Genomic DNA, 18,054 nt, shown 5'->3' with positions numbered 1-18,054 from the left:
TTATATTAAACTGCATCAACGATTGGCAAATATGAGTACAATATACTTTATTTCATACTAAATACTATTTACTAATACTAAACAAAAAATAATCTACTAAAGCTACTAATCTGCCTAATGAGAGTAAGACATAGTTAATCATTTAAATTAAAGCCGCCATTTCATAAGTCTCAGATGATTAAAACTAACAAATGTAAAATTATTATAGATTTAGGTTTATTTTAATTTTAAATCAATCGAATTAAAAAAATATTATTTTAGTAACATGTTGGTAATAGATAGCGCCACGAATTTGAATTTCAAACGACTTGAAGTTCGGCGATAGTTGACAATAAAATTTGACACTTTGACATCGTGTTGGAACAAATATATTATACGTTTTTTTTATTTTGACCACTTTAGAAATTTTCTAAGTGTAGTCACGTTTTTTGAGTAAAAATGGTAGCAGCAGATACAGAATCTGCTGAAGATAAATCTTTAGAAGTTGAGGAATTTCAAAACCAGAAGAAGTATCGCCCAAAGTCTTTAGTCTTGAAAGTATGTTTCCACAATTCCCAGAAAAGTTAATATACCTTGCAACAAATGTAAAATTATTATAGATTTAGGTTTATTTAATTTTAAATCAATCGAATTAAAAAATATTATTTAGTAACATGTGTGTAATAGATAGCGCCACGAATTTGAATTTCAAACGACTTGAAGTTCGGCGATAGTTGACAATAAGAATTTGACACTTGACATCGTGTTGGAACAAATATATTATACGTGTTTTATTATTTTGACCACTTTAGAAATTTTCTAAGTGTAGTCACGTTTTTTGAGTAAAAATGGTAGCAGCAGATACAGAATCTGCTGAAGATAAATCTTTAGAAGTTGAGGAAGTTTCAAAACCAGAAGAAGTATCGCCCAAAGTCTTTAGTCTTGAAAGTATGTTTCCACAATTCCCAAGAAAAGTTAATATACCTTGCCCATATGCTAAACCATCATATTAACATAAAAATTTAAACTGATGTAAATATTTAGCAGTACTGTTACCGAAATTATCAAATCAGTAAATATTTATAATATGTTTTGCATAAAAAATATTGTATTCCACTTATTACATCTTAAATGTAATAAGTGGAATTTAATTTTTATCAAAGTAGAACTTTTTAAACCAACACCTAGTTTCTATTAAATATTTTTTAATTTACTTTTTTCACTCATTTAAAGTTCTTCGTGTAATTTATGATGCCCAACAACAGCATGGGTTGAGACATGGAGACTATCAAAGATATCGAGGATATTGTTCAAGGCGCTTAAGACGTCTCAGGAAAGTGTTGAAAATACCTCAGGTATTAATACATCAAAATTTATAAACATATAATCAATGATGTGCAATTAATAAGAATAATTATCATTATTAGGGTGATCGAAGACATTTCAAAAAGAGGGATGTAACTGAAAGTCACTTTTTGGCTCCAAAGGCTGATGAGCGTTTGCTTCATGTAAGAATGTAATGTTATATAACTTATTTATTAAATTGAAATGAATTGTTATAATTATGATTTTCTAGATATCATTAAACCAAGCCGAAAGATCATGGAGTTATGCTATGCAGTTGCGGCAAGAAGCTAACACAGAGCCAAGGAAGAAGTAATTTTTCTTTTACATTGATTTTTTTCTTGAAGATGTTTAGTAATATATTTCATTGAAAAATTTTAGGTACCACCTTATAAGTAGGTTACGAAAAGCCTGTATGCATGCACAACAATTGCATGAATTGTGTAAGGTAAGTTCAATGATATAAATATATATATATATATATATATATATATATATATATGTATATGTTATATAGTAAATGTAAAATTAAATTAGTTTATCTTTATTTTAAATAGTTAGAATATTGTGATGCTCGCACAAAGTTAGAGGCTGAAGCTTATGTGGCATGGAAACTATCCATTGAAACATAATTTTTAACAAAAAGATTTTGTGACATATTGGGTTTTCTTTGATTGCAAATTTGTAGAAATAGTAATAAATGACACTTATAAAATTGTATTGTTTAAATTGGGTTTCCACAAATATATAATAAACAAGTAATCAACCTTTTATTATTCAATAGATTGATGAGATTACTCCCAGTTTGAGATATTGTGCATATAATATCGGTGATGGAACTGCTATAGAAGATCTAATTCAGTTAAGAGGCAAAGGATTGTTAAACAATATAGATCAATTAGTAGCCCAAAAAAGGTAACATTAACAAATTAATTATTTAATTAATTAATTATTTCAATTATATATGTTTTGTTTCCACAACTTGTTATGAGTAAATAATTTGAAAATATTTATATAATTATAATATATATTTTATATTGGTTAATTTATATTAATCATTTATATTGTTTATGCTTCAATTTTATCCATATAAGTTATATATCATATTATAGTACTGAATTTTTTCTTTCTTTTTTAGAGAACGAAATGTGGAGAGTTTACAATATGTTGAGTGGCGTGGTAACAAAATACCTGTTCGTTTAGAACGAGTAAAATTATTCTTGCTCGGTATTGAAGATTTGGACAAATCAATTTCAAATTCAAATGATGTAACATCCAAGATATCACTAATTGAAAACACTTTGATGGATTTGAAAGATACAATTCAAGTGTTAGGGATGAATTAAAAAATGATAAAACCAAGTCAAGCTCACAAATGTGTTGACTTATTTATTGTACATTCGATTAACAAGAACTATTGAACGAAATTTGTTGCTTGTAGAACAAGCTCAACAAGTAAATGAAACAAAAGAGCAATCTAATAAAGCAGTCAATAAAAAAAAGGCATTGGGTAAACCAACTGAAGGAAAAACAGAGCCTAAGAAAGTGAACATTCAAAATATTGCTAGGTTGTATGAGATAATAATACAAATGTTTTAGAATTGCAACAGCTTCCTGGTATGGAAACAGATGACTCTTTCCTATCAGAGATGGATATCCTCCTGAAATCTTTTAAAGCTTTTCGTTGTTATTATATTGCTGAAATTTTATTGAACATGAAACGCCATCGTGATTGTGTGGCTATGTATGAAAAGTCACTCAGTTATTGTAAAGAAAGTTTGATTCATAACTTGAATTCCTATAATTTGCCACAACAATTAAGGAAATTACAAAAAACTATTGAAGGATCCAAATGCCTTGCACATGCTCATAGCGTTCTTGATGAAGAAGGACCTGATGATATGGGTACTTCTAAGAAGAGTGCTAAATCTAAAGTACCTCTTTTTGATAGGCAAGTCTAGTTTATTTAATAGAGAATATTTTATCTATAATGCTTAGTATTAAGTTCTAATTATATATTTCTTTGTAGGTTGTCTGAGTACAAAGAAGATTCTCAGTTACTGACAACTAAGCCAAATGTATATGCACTTCCTCCAAAAATGGAAGCAATGCCTTGTAAACCCCTATTCTTTGATTTAGCTCTTAATTTAATAGAGTTTCCAGATTTGAATGATAAAATAGGTGAATCTCGAAAGCAAGGAGATAACCAAGGCATAACTGGGTTTGTTAAAGGATTGTGGAGCTGGAGTGGGAATAAAAAATAATGTTCTTTACATTATGGAATATTATAAATATATAATAAGTATTCAATTTGTTTTTGGGAAATTTGACAAACATTACAAATAAAGATTTGTAAAAATTTTATTTGTTGAAATATGAATTTTAATATTGATAAAATAATCTTAAATGTTTTGCTACAAATATATTAAATATATTCGACATAATATATAGTTTTTTTTAGTGTTCTTATATAAATACATTTTAATATCCATATTAAAAACAAACCGTATTTTAGCACTTAAAAGAAAAATGTTTACTGAATACTTTATACCTTTCTCTACAATATTGGTTTCAGACAAGTTTTGGAATTTGTTATATATAAATGTTGCATCTGCTATATTTATATGATTTGATGTCACGGGAACCTAAGACAGGATGACAAAGAAGACACAGAAACCAAAGGGGCTCATACAAATTGTGACAATTTTGGGTCCCTTTTCAACGGACAATCAATAAAGAGGGTGAGTGTTTAGTTAGATATATGCATAAGATGAAATTTTATTCTCAATTATATTATATATAACATAGTAGTTTCTAATGTTTTCGTACCGAGCAATATTTGAAAATTATACTTTAGAAACAGCTGAGGAGGCTCATATTAATGAGTTAATTAAGTATTTAGGAAATTAAGAACATTTCCTAAGGAGAAATTTTGCCATAAAATTCAATTTACTTATATTTATATTTTAATTCGAACAGATTTTGGAAATTTAAAAACTTATTGTAAATTGTGCTGACTAGCTTCTGGTCGAGATCGAACGGTCCGTTTCGTCTTGATTATCAAATTTATTGAATTAAAAATAAATTAATTAACCGTTAGAACATGTTTCAATGTTTTGAATAGCACTTTCATAACGTTGGAGTTCATTTGTAATGATAAAACTGCGTTATTGTACGCACAACATTACTCAAAACAATTTTTATGAAGGAATTGTTGTGAAAATACTATACAATACTCAAATTCATTCTTAAATGTTAGTGAATAGATGAATAGAAAACCAATCAAGTATGGTAATCTTGTGCGATTAAAAGAGAAAATTTGAATAATTTCACAACGAGAAGATGTTGAAATAATCAAGACAAGCATTTAATATGAAAAATTAGACGCAGTGAAAAAATTAAAGAACCAATGAATAACGTAACAATATTTATATTTTTATTAAAATTTATGAATTTTATAATATACAATTTCTATTATAAACAATGTTCTTATAAAATATTAAATTATTTTTTAGTTTTCAATGAGTCCATATAAATTCCCAAACCTTTTTGGACTTTTGGATCTTTTACGAATTCGAATAATTGCATATCTTGATCTCTATTTTCTTCCAAAGCTTTTAAATCCTCAGCTCTTAAAGCAAGCTTTGTTATTGTTCTAGCTTGCGGAGAAACTCGTTTAAACCGTAATAAAAATTGTTCTGATTTAGCTAAAGCATCAGCTTTGTCATTAGCAATTTCATCAATCAGGCCAATCTGGAAAAATCATTACATATATAGCCTTATAGAAATTTATATTTGAAATAAGAGCTTACTAATAGCTCCTAAGACTTTTGTCTTAGAATTTACTTTTAACGCCTCTTCAGTTGTGAACATTTGGCCAGTGGTTAAAGCTAGTTCAGAATCCCGTTTTGATAAAACATTTTTCATAGAAGTCTGGAACCATTTCGGCGCAACAATACCAACTTGTGTATCATTCAATCCTATTGTAAATGCATTGACCATTACGCGATATTCACAACTTAAAGCCAATAAGCATCCACCAGCTGGAGAATGGCCCTGAAAATTAAATATTTTTATATTGGGAAACAATATTTTTAAAACTGCAATGTTTGTATAGCAATTAAAATGAAAAGTTCAAAAAATATTAAAATTAATACAATATAATGATTACGTTAATAGCTGCTACAGTTGGATAAGATGATCCATATAATTTCAGCCACACATCTTGCATTTTTCTCCAAAATGCTTTAAGTCTATCATCATCCGGTTTGTACAATTCTGTAATATCTAATCCTGCACTAAACACTTTATTGGAGGCCTGAAAAGATATAAAACAATAAATATTTGATAAAAATAAATAATATAAAATATGTAGAAATGATTTTTCTTTGCAAAAACTTACTGATGTTAAAATCATGCCCTTACATTTATTTTCTTGTACTTGATCTAATGAATCTGATAATTGTGTTAAAAGTTCTAAATTCAAACTATTTACTGGCAATCTTTGCATAGTAATAGTAGCAAACCCTGTTTGTTCATTAACTGCCAAATCCACAAATTTTTCTGCATTACTTGAAAATTTCCTTCTGGCTAACCCATTGCTAAGGGGGCGAATACTGTCCATTAAACGAAACATTATCTGTAGCACACAAATAAAATTATTATTTTAAGATAATTATGTTTAATTTGTAAATTGTCTACGACTTCTTGACTTACACGTGCAATTTGATTATATCCGACTTAGAAAAAAAAAGAAATCTTATAATTTTTGTTATCACTATCATCACCCTATACAATATTTAATAATGATCAAAACATAAAAAATGCAATTCATTTATTTATATTTATATAAGAGGGGGTATATAAATGATATATGATCATAATTATGTAAATGCAATTCATCTGTTTATATTTAAAAGCAGAATATTTGGAGACCAACTAAGTGGAACGTTTTGTTGGCCTTCCAAATATCCCATACACTTGGACCTAGAAGGCGGAAATAGAAGTTTTATGATCGTTAAAATGATAAGAATTAATTGAAAAACATGTAGGGCATGGATTGAAATTATTCGAACTTCATTGACTATAGGTGAATAATAATTTTATAAATAATACACTTTATTTACTTCGCCTATGATAAGTTACAGCAATCGTAAAAAAATAAAAAATATATATCTTTACATTTCAAACCCTGTTGTCCTTAAAAAAAAATGCATGTGATATGTTTCTTGAATCATTCTAATCGGATTTTTTGCTGCATATCTCTGAAACGGCTGGACTTGCCTTTGCCAAAAACGAATCAGCAAGTCTTTCAATCAATATAAATCCAACGATTTTTGAATCATTCAAATCGTTTTATATGTGCCCGATTCACGTCAATTCTTTGTCAACGATTTTGGGCACAGATCAACTGGTTATGATTCAAAAAACGTTCGAATTATATTGAAAAGAAGATGTGCTGATTAGTTTTTGGCAAAGGCAGGTCCAACCCTTTCACAGATATTACAGATTCGAATAACATTTTGCTTTTTGGAAGTTGGAATTGATTTGAGATGAAGAAAAAATTTAAATGAATGATCATATTTGATTCAAGCGATCGTTGTACAAATCATTATTATTGACTATTATATAGGTATAGACAGGTAGACACATGGTAGACATGCAGAAGGGTAGACAGAGGTAGACCAGTACATTACATTTATGCTTTTATGTATGGACTAATATACGTTATGAAGAGTTTGATAATTTTAATTCATATAATTAATTTCATATTAATTATATATGTACATAATTGATAAGAATCTGAAAGCCTTTAAAAATAATATTTTTTTTTCAAACAATTATCATTGTAGTTGTTGATGGCTGTTTTTTAATTTTACTATTTAATTATGCTTTTTGGAAAAAATAATGGTTTTTTATAAAAAGCCATTATACAAGACTTTCTTCATTGTGCGTGCTTTTTTTTTTTTTAAAAAAAAAAAAATCAGTTATTTCGAAGAGTCAGCCATTTTGCTGCTTAAAAAATTTGATTTATGGCGGGAAATTTGATGTGTTATAAATAATAATGTTTGTAATAAAATTTAATGTTCTTAAAACGTAATAAAATATTGATGAAATAATTTTAAATGTTTTGCTGCAAATATGAAAAACGTTTCAACATATTTATTGCTATTTCATAAGTAAATTTTAATATCCTAGTTCGGAAAATGTACAGTTTTGAACAAATATTATAATTTTATTCATTTATAAAAGTTTTATATAATAAACGGTATAACCGCCAAGACAATATTAAAATAATATATTCGTATTTATGGATATAACCGCCCATTTTCGTTTCGGACGATTGCATGATTTATAAACATTGCAGTCGCCATTTTTTATGAGATGTCAAAAGAAGAAGAATTTACTAAAGTTTCATATAAAAAGAAGACACGAAGACCGAAGGGGGTTATCAAAAGTGTGACAAATTTAGATTCCATTTCAATTGATAATCATATAAATAAGGATAAATCTCTAGAGTGAGTATTATTCAAATATTTACCAATTATTTTAGGTTAGGTTGTTGCATAAGCTTTCATTATTTTACAGACGAATACTAACGTCAAAAAATGAAATTTTACATTCAAAATTTTATATTAATGTAAAAACATTATTTAACGAGGTAATTAGTGAATTAGGAATTCAAGAAATTAAAAACATTATTTGTTTTGGACTTGGACACATTGGAGACTGTTTATCGTCACAATATCAGTTAGCATTTTTATTAAATATTTGCGACGAATTCAATATTACGAATACACTTGTTTATGATCCAATATTTAGTGAAATAGAATGCCAAATTTTACAACATTTTGGATTACAAGTTGAAGCTACAAATAAAGAAGGAAAATATAAAATTTGTCCTAACGAAGCAACATTGTTATATGCTCCACATTGCCCAAAACAATTAATGAACAATTTTTTGTGGAAGAATTGGGAAGAAAGTTTAAGCAATTGTATTATTATTGGCAATAGTTTTTCACAAATAGTTGAAACAAACAGTAAACGAATTCTTGAAGAGCAAGCTGCATATTTACTAAAAATTTGTCCATATACAAAAGAATTTGACATTGAAAACAATTTCAAATTTACTGATATTTTTAACGATACATCAATACACTCATTTCCAAAAGAGAACATTAAAGACCTGCTTTCAAAGTTTTGGTTAGACAAAATAGAGCCAGCTTATATCTCAGATGATATAGAATTTATCACCAATGCTGTTTGCTCTGAATTACAAATAACTTAATAACTACCACTAAATTTTATTTTGCTAAATAGGTCTCATTAACACCATGGCTGTAAACGCTGCAAAATTATCCACTTTGCGTGGTATACTACATGAATTGCGACAAGCAAGCTCTGATAAGAAACTAACAAATTCTCCTATGGCAAGATATGTTTTGGATCAATACAAAAAATTTAAAACAACTGAACAACAATGGTGTACAGCTGAAGGTGAAATGAATTATTTAGCAAATACATATTTGTGCTATTTGAAGAGCCAAAGAAAATATGAGGAAATAATATCCTTTTACAAAGCTAAAGGAGAACGAACTGTGGAAGAAACAGCTCAAATGGTCGGCTTTAAATTACCACATGACCCAAAGTGAATGAAGAGTTCAAAAATGCAGTAGTTTATTAATAAGAAGTATACATGTATAACAAAAAAATATATAAATCGTAAGTGAAACTGTTATAGTTTATCTTTTTCTTTCAAATTTCCATTTATATACAGGTGGTGCTACTTTTGTTGCTGGGGCTATTCTTTCTGGTTCTTGTAGCCCTTTTGATAATAATGCTCTTTTTATTTCCATCTTCTGTTGTATAACTGATAATTCCTTTTCTCTATCAATACGTTTTCTTAACTCCTTGTATGAAGAATGTCTAAGATTGTCTAGTTTATTCATTGTCTGAAATGAAAAATTATTAATTGGACATTTGTATCACACAGCACTTTTAAATTTGCATAAATGGTTTACAAACAAAAGGAATATTTTAAGTACCTCTTCATTAACATTGGGTAACTGCATTTCTTCTAATTTTGAAATTCTTGGGCGATTTGTTCTACGACCTAATAATCTTTCATCTGTGTCCAATCTTTTAGCTAGATCAAAATTTTTCATTTCTCGTTTCGAATCAAGGAAGAATTTATGGGTATTTTGAGTTGTATTTGCAGCATCAATGAGGTGTAATTCACTTTGTAATCTATAAAAACAATACATTACATATAATACATTAAATATAAATGTGAATAATTCTAAAATTGACATACCTCCTAATTTTGTTTGCCTCAATGGTGCGTTTCATATTAATGTACTTCAAATCTTGTGTTTGCATTAATTTAATTTGGTCTGGAGTGTGATCATCCTCCTTTTCTTTTTCATGGTGCTCCTATTGAAATTCAAATAGTTCATATGTACAATTAGTGATCACCTATATAAAATTAATTACAATGGATGCACAATACTCACCCCATCTTCGATTTTGGAGTTGATCATATGAAAATAAAATTCATCAGGATTTTTATTAAGAGCTCTTTTTCTCAGAACCTTCAAAGCATCTTGTTTCTCATGATAATCTTTTGCCCAAGCAACGTAGTCTTTCTTTTTTTCTAAAAGACCTAAGTTTTTTCTGGATTCTGGTTGATGACGTTCTCTGTGTATTCTCTGGTGAGATTTAGCAGCTTTTTTCCAAGACGACATTGTGACTTATACGAATATTATAATTAACTTAATTTACAGTTAAGTTTATAATATTCTACAACAATTAATTAATAATTGATAAACAGTAACGTGACATTAACAAAACTAACCTAAACATCTAAAATATTTTGATCCATGTGAACACGAATTGACAGTTCGCAACAGGTCTGCGCATGCGTCATCTCATGACAGTTGGCAACAGTTTAAAACTGTGATACAAGGGACGCACTTCAAACCCAACATTTATTTGGATGCCGGATGTTTTCAGTAAAGTTCGAAATTGTTTTGTGATTTATTTACGCAGTTTGACGTTATTAAAATAATATGCTTTAAAATTTAATATATGAAAAAGTTTATATTTTTTAAATTTACTTAAATAGTTTTTAAATTTACTGTTTAAACTTATACAAAATGAATGACTAAGATTTTCATATGAATTTTCAAATGACAATGATGATTAAGATTTATTAAATTTTGTGAAAATAGTAAAAAAATAAAAAAAATCATTGATAATGTCTTCTACCCATCTGTTAGAAAAAATCGGGTTATTTTTATTTTTTTTCAATATGACTAACTAGTATTGCACAATTTTACAATCCGCCCTTTAACTTTCAATGGAATTTTCTAAGGCAGGTTACAGCATTTTCTGCTGTCTGCTATCCATTCGTTAGAAATAATCGGGTAATTTTAACGTTTTTATTTTTTTTGTAATACGACTAACTGCTATTGCACCATTTTAAAAATCTCTTTAACTTCCATTGGAATTTTCAAATGCACGTTACAGCATTTTTCATAAAGAGGTTTTTTTCAAAATCAACAAATTTTGAAAATGTTATATTCAATTACAGCAAATTCACTGTTTCATTATTTTTGACTGGTCCTAGTAGTGTTATAGTTGATTCTTGGTTAGACCTATAAGCCTTTTGGGAGTTTGAGTTTTGATACCCGTTTTGAGCCTGAAGTCAAGCAGTAGTGACATCAGTTTTTACTTGAAAATATAGATAGTAACAAATTGTTTCCAAGTAAAAATATCTCTTATACGGCATCGTTGCATCAATGAAAAGTCATCAGTATTGGAAATTTTAATCTTAAATTTTATCAGTTGATAGGACAACCGTTGGTTCGCCTATATACTGCCAAATACTATCTATCTACCTACTATCTAAAAGTACTATCTATATACTGCCAAATTATTAAGAAGTTATCATAATAGCCCAAAGAACTTCTTAAGTTCTGATTATTATCAGTAAACTAGTAACTCATTTAAAAATATTTAAAATAATTGTTATCAATCATTCTTTATCCACGAATGTTTTATTACAGTACGGAAGTTCAAGAAGTTGGCCTTAAGGCTAACTAATTTTTGTCCTCATCATAATTATATACCAGTTTGAAACTGAATTTCAAAGTTAACATCATATATGCATATATTTCAAGTATATAAGTAAACTATAGAATTTCTGAAATTTTGAAGTTTTTAGAAAAGCTTCATTTTTTGAGGTTTGATTTTTTTTCAAAGCTGAAAAATTTCCAAAATTTGAATAAGTCAAAAATTTAATTTTTTTTTAAATTTTTTTTCAACATTTTAAAATCCTAATCCTGTGTTACTCAAACAGTATTTTTGCAGTTTTTGCTCCGTATCTATGAAACGGCTGGACCTGCCTTTGCCAAAAACCAATCAGCACGTCTTTACCTCAATACCTATTTAATAGGTTTTGAATCATTCTAATCGGATGCTCCGTTCTCTCAAAAACTGCTACCTCTTGCTTTTGCTTAAAAACCAATCAGCACGTCTCTCCGTCAATACCTATTTACTAGTTTTTGAATCATTCTAATCGGATGCTCCAAAACTGCTATTTTTTGCACTTTTTGCTCCGTATCTCCGAAACGGCTGGTCCTGCTTTTGCTAAAAACCAATTAGCACGTCTCTCCGTTAATACAAATTTCATGGAATTTGAATCATTCTAATCGGATGGTCAGTTGTCTCCAAAACTGCTATTTCTGCACTTTTGCTTCGTATCTCCACAACGGCTGGACCTGTCTTTACTGAAAACTCATAAGCACGTCTCTTTGTTAATACGAATTTAATAGTTTTAGAATCATTCTAATCGAATGACCCATTGTCTCAAAAACTGCTATTTTTGCACTTTTTGCTTTGTCTCTCCAAAACGGCTAGACCTGCCTTTGCTAAAAACTAATCAGCACGTCTCTCCGTCAAGAACTTAATAGTTTTTGAAACATTTTAGTCGGATGCTCCATTCTCTCAAAAACTGCTATTTTTCTCACTTTTTTCTCCGTATCTCCAAATCGGCGGAACTCGTCTGTCAAAAAAAAAATCGAGTGGTTTTTGAATAATTCTATTTGGATGCTACGTACTCCTAAAAATTACTGTTTTTTGCACTTTTTGCTCCATATTTTTGAAATGGCTGGACAGATAGCTAGACCAATCTGCCAAAAATTAATCAGCAGTATTGACAAATCGATTTTTTTTCAATAATTAAAATCCCTTTATCCGTGCTACCGAAATCGTGAACAAACATTTGTATCCAAACATACACACACACATCCATATTTTATCTAAAGTATGCCAAAATGTTAAGAAACCTTCAAAACGTAAAAATATGCAAAAAACTTCATTTTAGTTCTTTTGTGATTATTATAACCTACCCTATAGGCAGTTAAAAAATATAATTTTTGGATAGAACAACCTTCCATAAGGTCACCTGCAGTTCGATATAGGTAATAATTGATACCAACGGGATATTACTTTATATCAAGATATCAAGTAAACATATCTCCATCATATATCATATGAAATTTCTCTTTTAATTGACGTATAAATCAACTTACAATGTAAGCCAAACAGATGAAAATTATTGGGTTTTCCCAATATTGTTGAGTGTATGGAGGGCACCCCTGCGTTCTCTGTACATGCGCATTGGGCGCATTGGGCCCTGTGTTGCGGGCGAAACGCATGCTTTTAGATGTAGAAGACTATATTGTCATAGTTGTCAAAATCTGTAAAACTTTACATTGCTTTCTATTCTAATTAGGCTAATTAAACAAGTAAACAAACATATATTTAACTCGTATTTAGAAAAATAGTGTCAAAAATGTCGTTGTGATCAAATTTTATCAATAGACTGTTATTGTGCCAAAGCCTAGTGGTTTATTACTGTTTTTATAAAATTGATTTATATAAATAATAAGTAAATATTATAAACTAAACGTAAATTTTGTAAATTTTTAAATTCGTAGGCTTTTGTGTTAATTGAATCAGTGCAGTAGTGTTTCATAAAATGCAGTACAATTTGTTTACTCATGAATTTGTTATGGATTTGGATAGCTTATCATTATTAAAACATTAAAGGTAATTACTAAAATTCAGTATGACTCAAAATGATTATTTTGAAAAAAAAAATAGAATATTTATTACTATAATTATTTTTATAAGATACTATGAAATTCAATTTATATACATGTAAATTTAACTTGGAGAATTTCTCACCTGTTACAACTGTATTAATAATGCATGACCACAATAGTGCGTTATAGGTATACGTATATGTACCTATATATTCTTATATATATATATATATATATATACGAGTATATATATATATATATATAAGATGAAATAAGGGCATATTTACAATGAAAAAAAATTAATGAAAAATAATGTCTTTATTAGAATAGCATACGTTTCGAATCCTAGATTGACTCATGTTTAGTGTATACAAATAAATTCAAATCAAATCTTAATAGAACTTATTTTTTAAAACAATTCGATGATGAATTTTCACACATATTTTACCAGTATATGATTTTGCTAATACTGTTTATATCAAATATATTTTTTTAAATTTAATATTAATATATAAAAAAATACAAAAATGAGAAGCACTAATTCATATATACACATATAGTTATAAAACAACATTTTTTAATATTAAAACAAAGTATATAAAACTAGTTGGTTTGGTATTTAGCCTTGAGGCAAGTTACATGAACTTCCCGAAATGTGTAAATAATCGACTTAATCAAAAAAAAATGTGTAAATAATATACTTCATTAATCCTACTTAAAAAAAAAACGATAATAATTTTAGCAAACTTTGACGAATTTTTAAAATTATACTTGTTGTAAGGCCGTAATATTACAGTAAGTTCTATAAGACCATGATGTATATCGCCAAAAAAAGTTCCATGAAAAACGGCTTAATTTTTTTTTAACAGTTAATTACAAGAAAACGGCTCGGTAGATTTTCACCTAAAATTAATCAGCATCATTCCCAACTAATATCTTTCGAACAGTTTTTGATTTTTCAAAATCGGTTCGGTAGGATGAGCTTAAATGTCGACGAAAATTTAACACTTTTTTTCAACAGTTAATTACAAGAAAACGGCTCGGTAGATTTTCACCTAAAATTAATCAGCATCATTCCCAACTAATATCTTTCGAACAGTTTTTGATTTTTTAAAATCGGTTCGGTAGGATGAGCTTAAATGTCGACGAAAATTTAACACTTTTTTTCAACAGTTAATTACAAGAAAACGGCTCGGTAGATTTTCACCTAAAATTAATCAGCATCATTCCCAACTAATATCTTTCGAACAGTTTTTGATTTTTTAAAATCGGTTCGGTAGGATGAGCTTAAAAATGTACGAAAAGTTTTTTCGAATTACAAAGAAACGGCTTGTCAGATCGTTGCACAAAACTGACAAACGATAGTCCTCACCGAAATATATCAAATGGCTTTTAAATTTCTAAAATCGGTTCAGGCGTTTTTGAGAAAACGTCGATCAAAAGTCTAATTTTGACAAATGCCAAAAAGACCATACTGATTTTTGCAAACTTTGACGAATTTTTAAAGCTTAACCAGTTGTCGTAGGGCCGTAATATTTTAGTATGATCTAGAAGACTATGGTATCTATCGTCAAAAAAATAATCATAAAAATCGTCGAAATTTTTTTTTTAAAAACTTTATTACAAGAAAACGGCCCGGCCGATCTCTACCAAAAACTAATCAGCACGATTCCCAACCAATATCTTTCGAACGGTTTTTGAATTTTCAAAATCGATTCAGAATTGCGGGCTAAAACGTAGACGAAAAATTTTTCACTTTTCTGCCATTTATAAAGAAACGGCTTGGCCGATCGTCGCACAAAACTGACAAACAATAGTCCTCGTCGAGATACATCGAATGGCTTTTAAATTTTTGAAATCGGTCCAGCCGTTTTGGAGAAAACGTCGATTTACGGCAAAAAATCTGTTGGTGCACACGCACACACACATACACACACACACACACACACACACACATACTTTTTCCAAATTTGGTCTCATTCGATTCAGAATGGCTTGAAACGTCGAGAAAACATAAAATTAGCGAATCGGATTTTTTGATGAAAACATAAACTTCTCCTTCGGGAAGCTAATAAATCCTTAATAAATCAAAACACTGTTGCTCCATGGTTTTAATTAAGAATAACAAATTTTGTCAGCTATTCCACTAATTGAAGATTAGTATGTAAGCCTAAACGTATGAATTCGATTTAAAATAAAAAGAAAATCATACAATTTTTAAACCTATTTTTTTATTAGCCCGATATTTCAACTTAACTAATGTATATATTATTAAGTTTTTTTCGCAGTCAAATATTCGAAATAACATTCAGCACGTTAAAAATTATAAAAATTTAGATCTAAATATTTAAATTTTTTATACATACTTTATATTTTTATTTTCGTTTGTTTTTTTTTACCCATCCTTGAGTTACATTTCTTCCAACCAGCTGGTATTAACAGAATTCGATCCTGTATTTGCATTTGTGAACCCCGTTGTTTTTATAAAGCGTGACTTTGCATTTCGTTTTTCATTTACAATTTGCTAATCATGTAACTAAATATATAATTTCATTATTAAACTTTTAGTTTATCATTTTTTTGGTTTGTTTTTTCATTGAACAATGATATTAAATTTATGTGGGTGTTTTTCCTGGTTTGAATATGTTTATGTGCTGATTGATGACACACATACAGTGACGAAACGGACATAAAAAATAGTTTATTATTTATTGTTTTTTATTTTGAATTGTTGGGTGCAAATAACTATTTCAATAATATGTGTATATGCAATATTAGGGTGGCCTTGATATGGATGTTTTCGAATAAAAAAATTCGAATGGGCAAAATTCCATTTGTTTTTTAAAAAATTATAACTTAGCGACAAGTGGATCAAAATTTTGAAAACAACATTATACACAATGATATGCACACTGCAATGATATCATTAACAATATTTTGATCATAAATAAACAATTTACAAGAAAAAAATGATATATTTTATAAAACAATTATTTACGTAGAAAGAATAACCAAGAAACTTTGGTTGGAGTACGGACTATCTTAAAGTTAATATTAAGAGCTTGAACTTTCAGATAGGTTTTTTTTTATCAATTTGGAAGCATTTGAGCCCCTGAGAGCAAAGAAATTCAAAATATCCATATTAAAGACTACCTTATATATAATAATAATATATGATATATATATATATATATATATATATATATATATATATATATATATATATATATATGTATATATATTAGGGTGGTCCTCAATATGGACATTTTTGAATTTCCTTGCTCTCAAGGGCTCAAATGGTTCCAAATTTATAAAAAACAATTCTCTGAAAGTTTTAGCTCTTAATATTAACTTTTAGATAGTGCGCAATTCAATCAAACTTCGTATGGAAATAGCATGTAAAAAATTTTGAAAATTAAAAAAAATTTTTTTTGTTATAACTTAGCAACAAATTTTGAATAAAAATATATCTAAAAACATTTTTAAAATTTTTGAAAAATTTTTCATGCTATTTCCAAACAAAATTTTGATTGAATTGCGCACTATCTAAAAGACAATATTAAGAGCCAAAACTTTCAACTATTCATATTAATATATATAAAATCAAAAATAAGGATTAATTTGTTTCAACGTTAAACAAAAAAATCTAAAGTTTATATGAATTTTGCATTGAAAACTATTCAACTATTTTCTAAAAATGTAATCCATTGTGAAATTCCCCCCACTTATATTTTGTAAATAGTCTAAATCTCTAAATACATTCGCCAACTCCAGCATTGTCCAATCATAAAATTGATCGACTATCGAGTGTATTATATAATCCATATTTGTACAAAATGCATTAAAATACATTGTTGTCATGACGTTTCAGTGTTAAACATGATAATCCACAATAACACACTCAAAATTCATTCTTTCAGTATGCTCGGCGGTCCAGAGATCGCTTCTTCGGCACTAATCAACTTCATGTATGGTCGCATTGACGCGAGTGTAAAATTATCGTGAAATGGAAGCCGTTCTTCGTCGAGCGGGTCTGCTGCCGGCCCAAACAAAACGCGTGGTGGGAACCGCGTCAAGCGGCGATAATGCCGCCGCGGCTGGTCCGTCGCAGTCGAGTGGCCGCACTCGAAGGCCGCAACCGATTTACGTGAACGTTACGCATATTTCTTCCCGCGCGAGTGTCGCGTCACATTCTTCGGGCGGCGGCGGCAGAAGAAGAAGACGCCGCCGCAACCGCCAATCTAACGCGGGCGGTTCGACGAACGGCGGCAGAGGTGCACGTGTTGAACACGCCACGGGGTTTAGACAAAGAGCCTTTGCCAGACTGAGGATGCTTAATTTAAGGTTATTTGACGCTGATTCCAGTGCACAGAAAACCGGCAATAGGTAAATAAATTATATAGATGGATATATATATATATATATATATATATACATATATATATATATATATATATATATATATATATATATATATTTTGAAGTGAGTTTGGTGTTGATATATATTTTGATGAATTATTTAGAATTGGGCAGTAACACTAAGTAAAAAAAAAAACTAAAGGAGTTTTGAAATACTTTATTTATCCATACGTTTCAGATCGAGACCGTCATTCAGTGAAAA

The 18,054-nt window shown here is 28.9% G+C and overlaps 4 protein-coding genes and 1 pseudogene across 5 annotated transcripts in view; 3 read left to right on the top strand and 2 right to left on the bottom strand.

Moving 5' to 3' along the window:
• The first annotated feature begins 746 nt into the window (after positions 1–746).
• LOC113367472 lies at positions 747–3,653 on the top strand (annotated as a pseudogene).
• Positions 3,654–4,827: 1,174 nt separating this feature from the next.
• On the bottom strand, positions 4,828–6,058 carry LOC113368092 (enoyl-CoA delta isomerase 1, mitochondrial-like). Its single transcript, XM_026609656.1, has 4 exons — positions 5,726–6,058; positions 5,495–5,641; positions 5,170–5,379; positions 4,828–5,076 (listed from the first exon to the last, which is right to left on the bottom strand). The coding sequence occupies exons 1-4, from the start codon at positions 5,957–5,959 to the stop codon at positions 4,828–4,830; spliced, it is 840 nt and encodes a 279-aa protein (XP_026465441.1). The 5' UTR covers positions 5,960–6,058.
• Positions 6,059–7,666: 1,608 nt separating this feature from the next.
• Positions 7,667–9,027, top strand: LOC113365760 (protein FMC1 homolog). Of its 2 annotated transcripts, none has more exons than XM_026607297.1 (2): positions 7,667–7,841; positions 7,912–8,635. In XM_026607297.1, the coding sequence occupies exons 1-2, from the start codon at positions 7,708–7,710 to the stop codon at positions 8,609–8,611; spliced, it is 834 nt and encodes a 277-aa protein (XP_026463082.1). In that variant the 5' UTR covers positions 7,667–7,707; the 3' UTR covers positions 8,612–8,635. The 2 variants fall into 2 exon arrangements, with proteins under 2 accessions (XP_026463082.1, XP_026463083.1); XM_026607298.1 differs by lacking the exon at positions 7,912–8,635 and adding an exon at positions 8,644–9,027 and having other exon boundaries at positions 7,712–7,841.
• LOC113365761 (probable U3 small nucleolar RNA-associated protein 11) lies at positions 8,998–10,155 on the bottom strand. The gene is made up of 4 exons (XM_026607299.1): positions 9,837–10,155; positions 9,638–9,756; positions 9,369–9,570; positions 8,998–9,275 (listed from the first exon to the last, which is right to left on the bottom strand). The coding sequence occupies exons 1-4, from the start codon at positions 10,065–10,067 to the stop codon at positions 9,066–9,068; spliced, it is 762 nt and encodes a 253-aa protein (XP_026463084.1). The 5' UTR covers positions 10,068–10,155; the 3' UTR covers positions 8,998–9,065.
• A 7,227-nt stretch (positions 10,156–17,382) lies between these two features.
• LOC113367471 overlaps positions 17,383–18,054 on the top strand; it is a 230,840-nt gene continuing 230,168 nt past the window's right edge. The window contains exon 1 of the mRNA XM_026609078.1: positions 17,383–17,819. Within this exon, the coding sequence (XP_026464863.1) occupies positions 17,440–17,819 (380 nt within the window). The 5' untranslated portion in view covers positions 17,383–17,439. The remainder of the gene's footprint in view (positions 17,820–18,054) is intronic.

This window comes from Ctenocephalides felis, unplaced genomic scaffold, assembly GCF_003426905.1.
Source record: "Ctenocephalides felis isolate EL2017-DRISC unplaced genomic scaffold, ASM342690v1 CF-g0.4_SCAFFOLD_01170, whole genome shotgun sequence".
Lineage (NCBI taxonomy): Eukaryota > Metazoa > Arthropoda > Insecta > Siphonaptera > Pulicidae > Ctenocephalides > Ctenocephalides felis.
This window is presented reverse-complemented; position numbering and strand designations above follow the sequence as displayed.

Excerpts from the sequence above, each read along its gene's own strand:
- LOC113368092 (XM_026609656.1), bottom strand. The coding sequence starts at position 5,959 with ATGTTTCGTTTAATGGACAGTATTCGCCCCCTTAGCAATGGGTTAGCC. Across the intron at positions 5,380-5,494 it reads CAACTGTAGCAGCTATTAAC|GGCCATTCTCCAGCTGGTGG; the intron begins GTAATCATTATA and ends TTTAATTTTCAG. Across the intron at positions 5,077-5,169 it reads CAACTGAAGAGGCGTTAAAA|ATTGGCCTGATTGATGAAAT; the intron begins GTAAATTCTAAG and ends TGATTTTTCCAG.
- LOC113365760 (XM_026607297.1), top strand. The coding sequence starts at position 7,708 with ATGTCAAAAGAAGAAGAATTTACTAAAGTTTCATATAAAAAGAAGACA. Across the intron at positions 7,842-7,911 it reads AATAAGGATAAATCTCTAGA|ACGAATACTAACGTCAAAAA; the intron begins GTGAGTATTATT and ends ATTATTTTACAG.
- LOC113365761 (XM_026607299.1), bottom strand. The coding sequence starts at position 10,067 with ATGTCGTCTTGGAAAAAAGCTGCTAAATCTCACCAGAGAATACACAGA. Across the intron at positions 9,757-9,836 it reads ACTCCAAAATCGAAGATGGG|GAGCACCATGAAAAAGAAAA; the intron begins GTGAGTATTGTG and ends GAATTTCAATAG. Across the intron at positions 9,571-9,637 it reads GAGGCAAACAAAATTAGGAG|ATTACAAAGTGAATTACACC; the intron begins GTATGTCAATTT and ends TTGTTTTTATAG.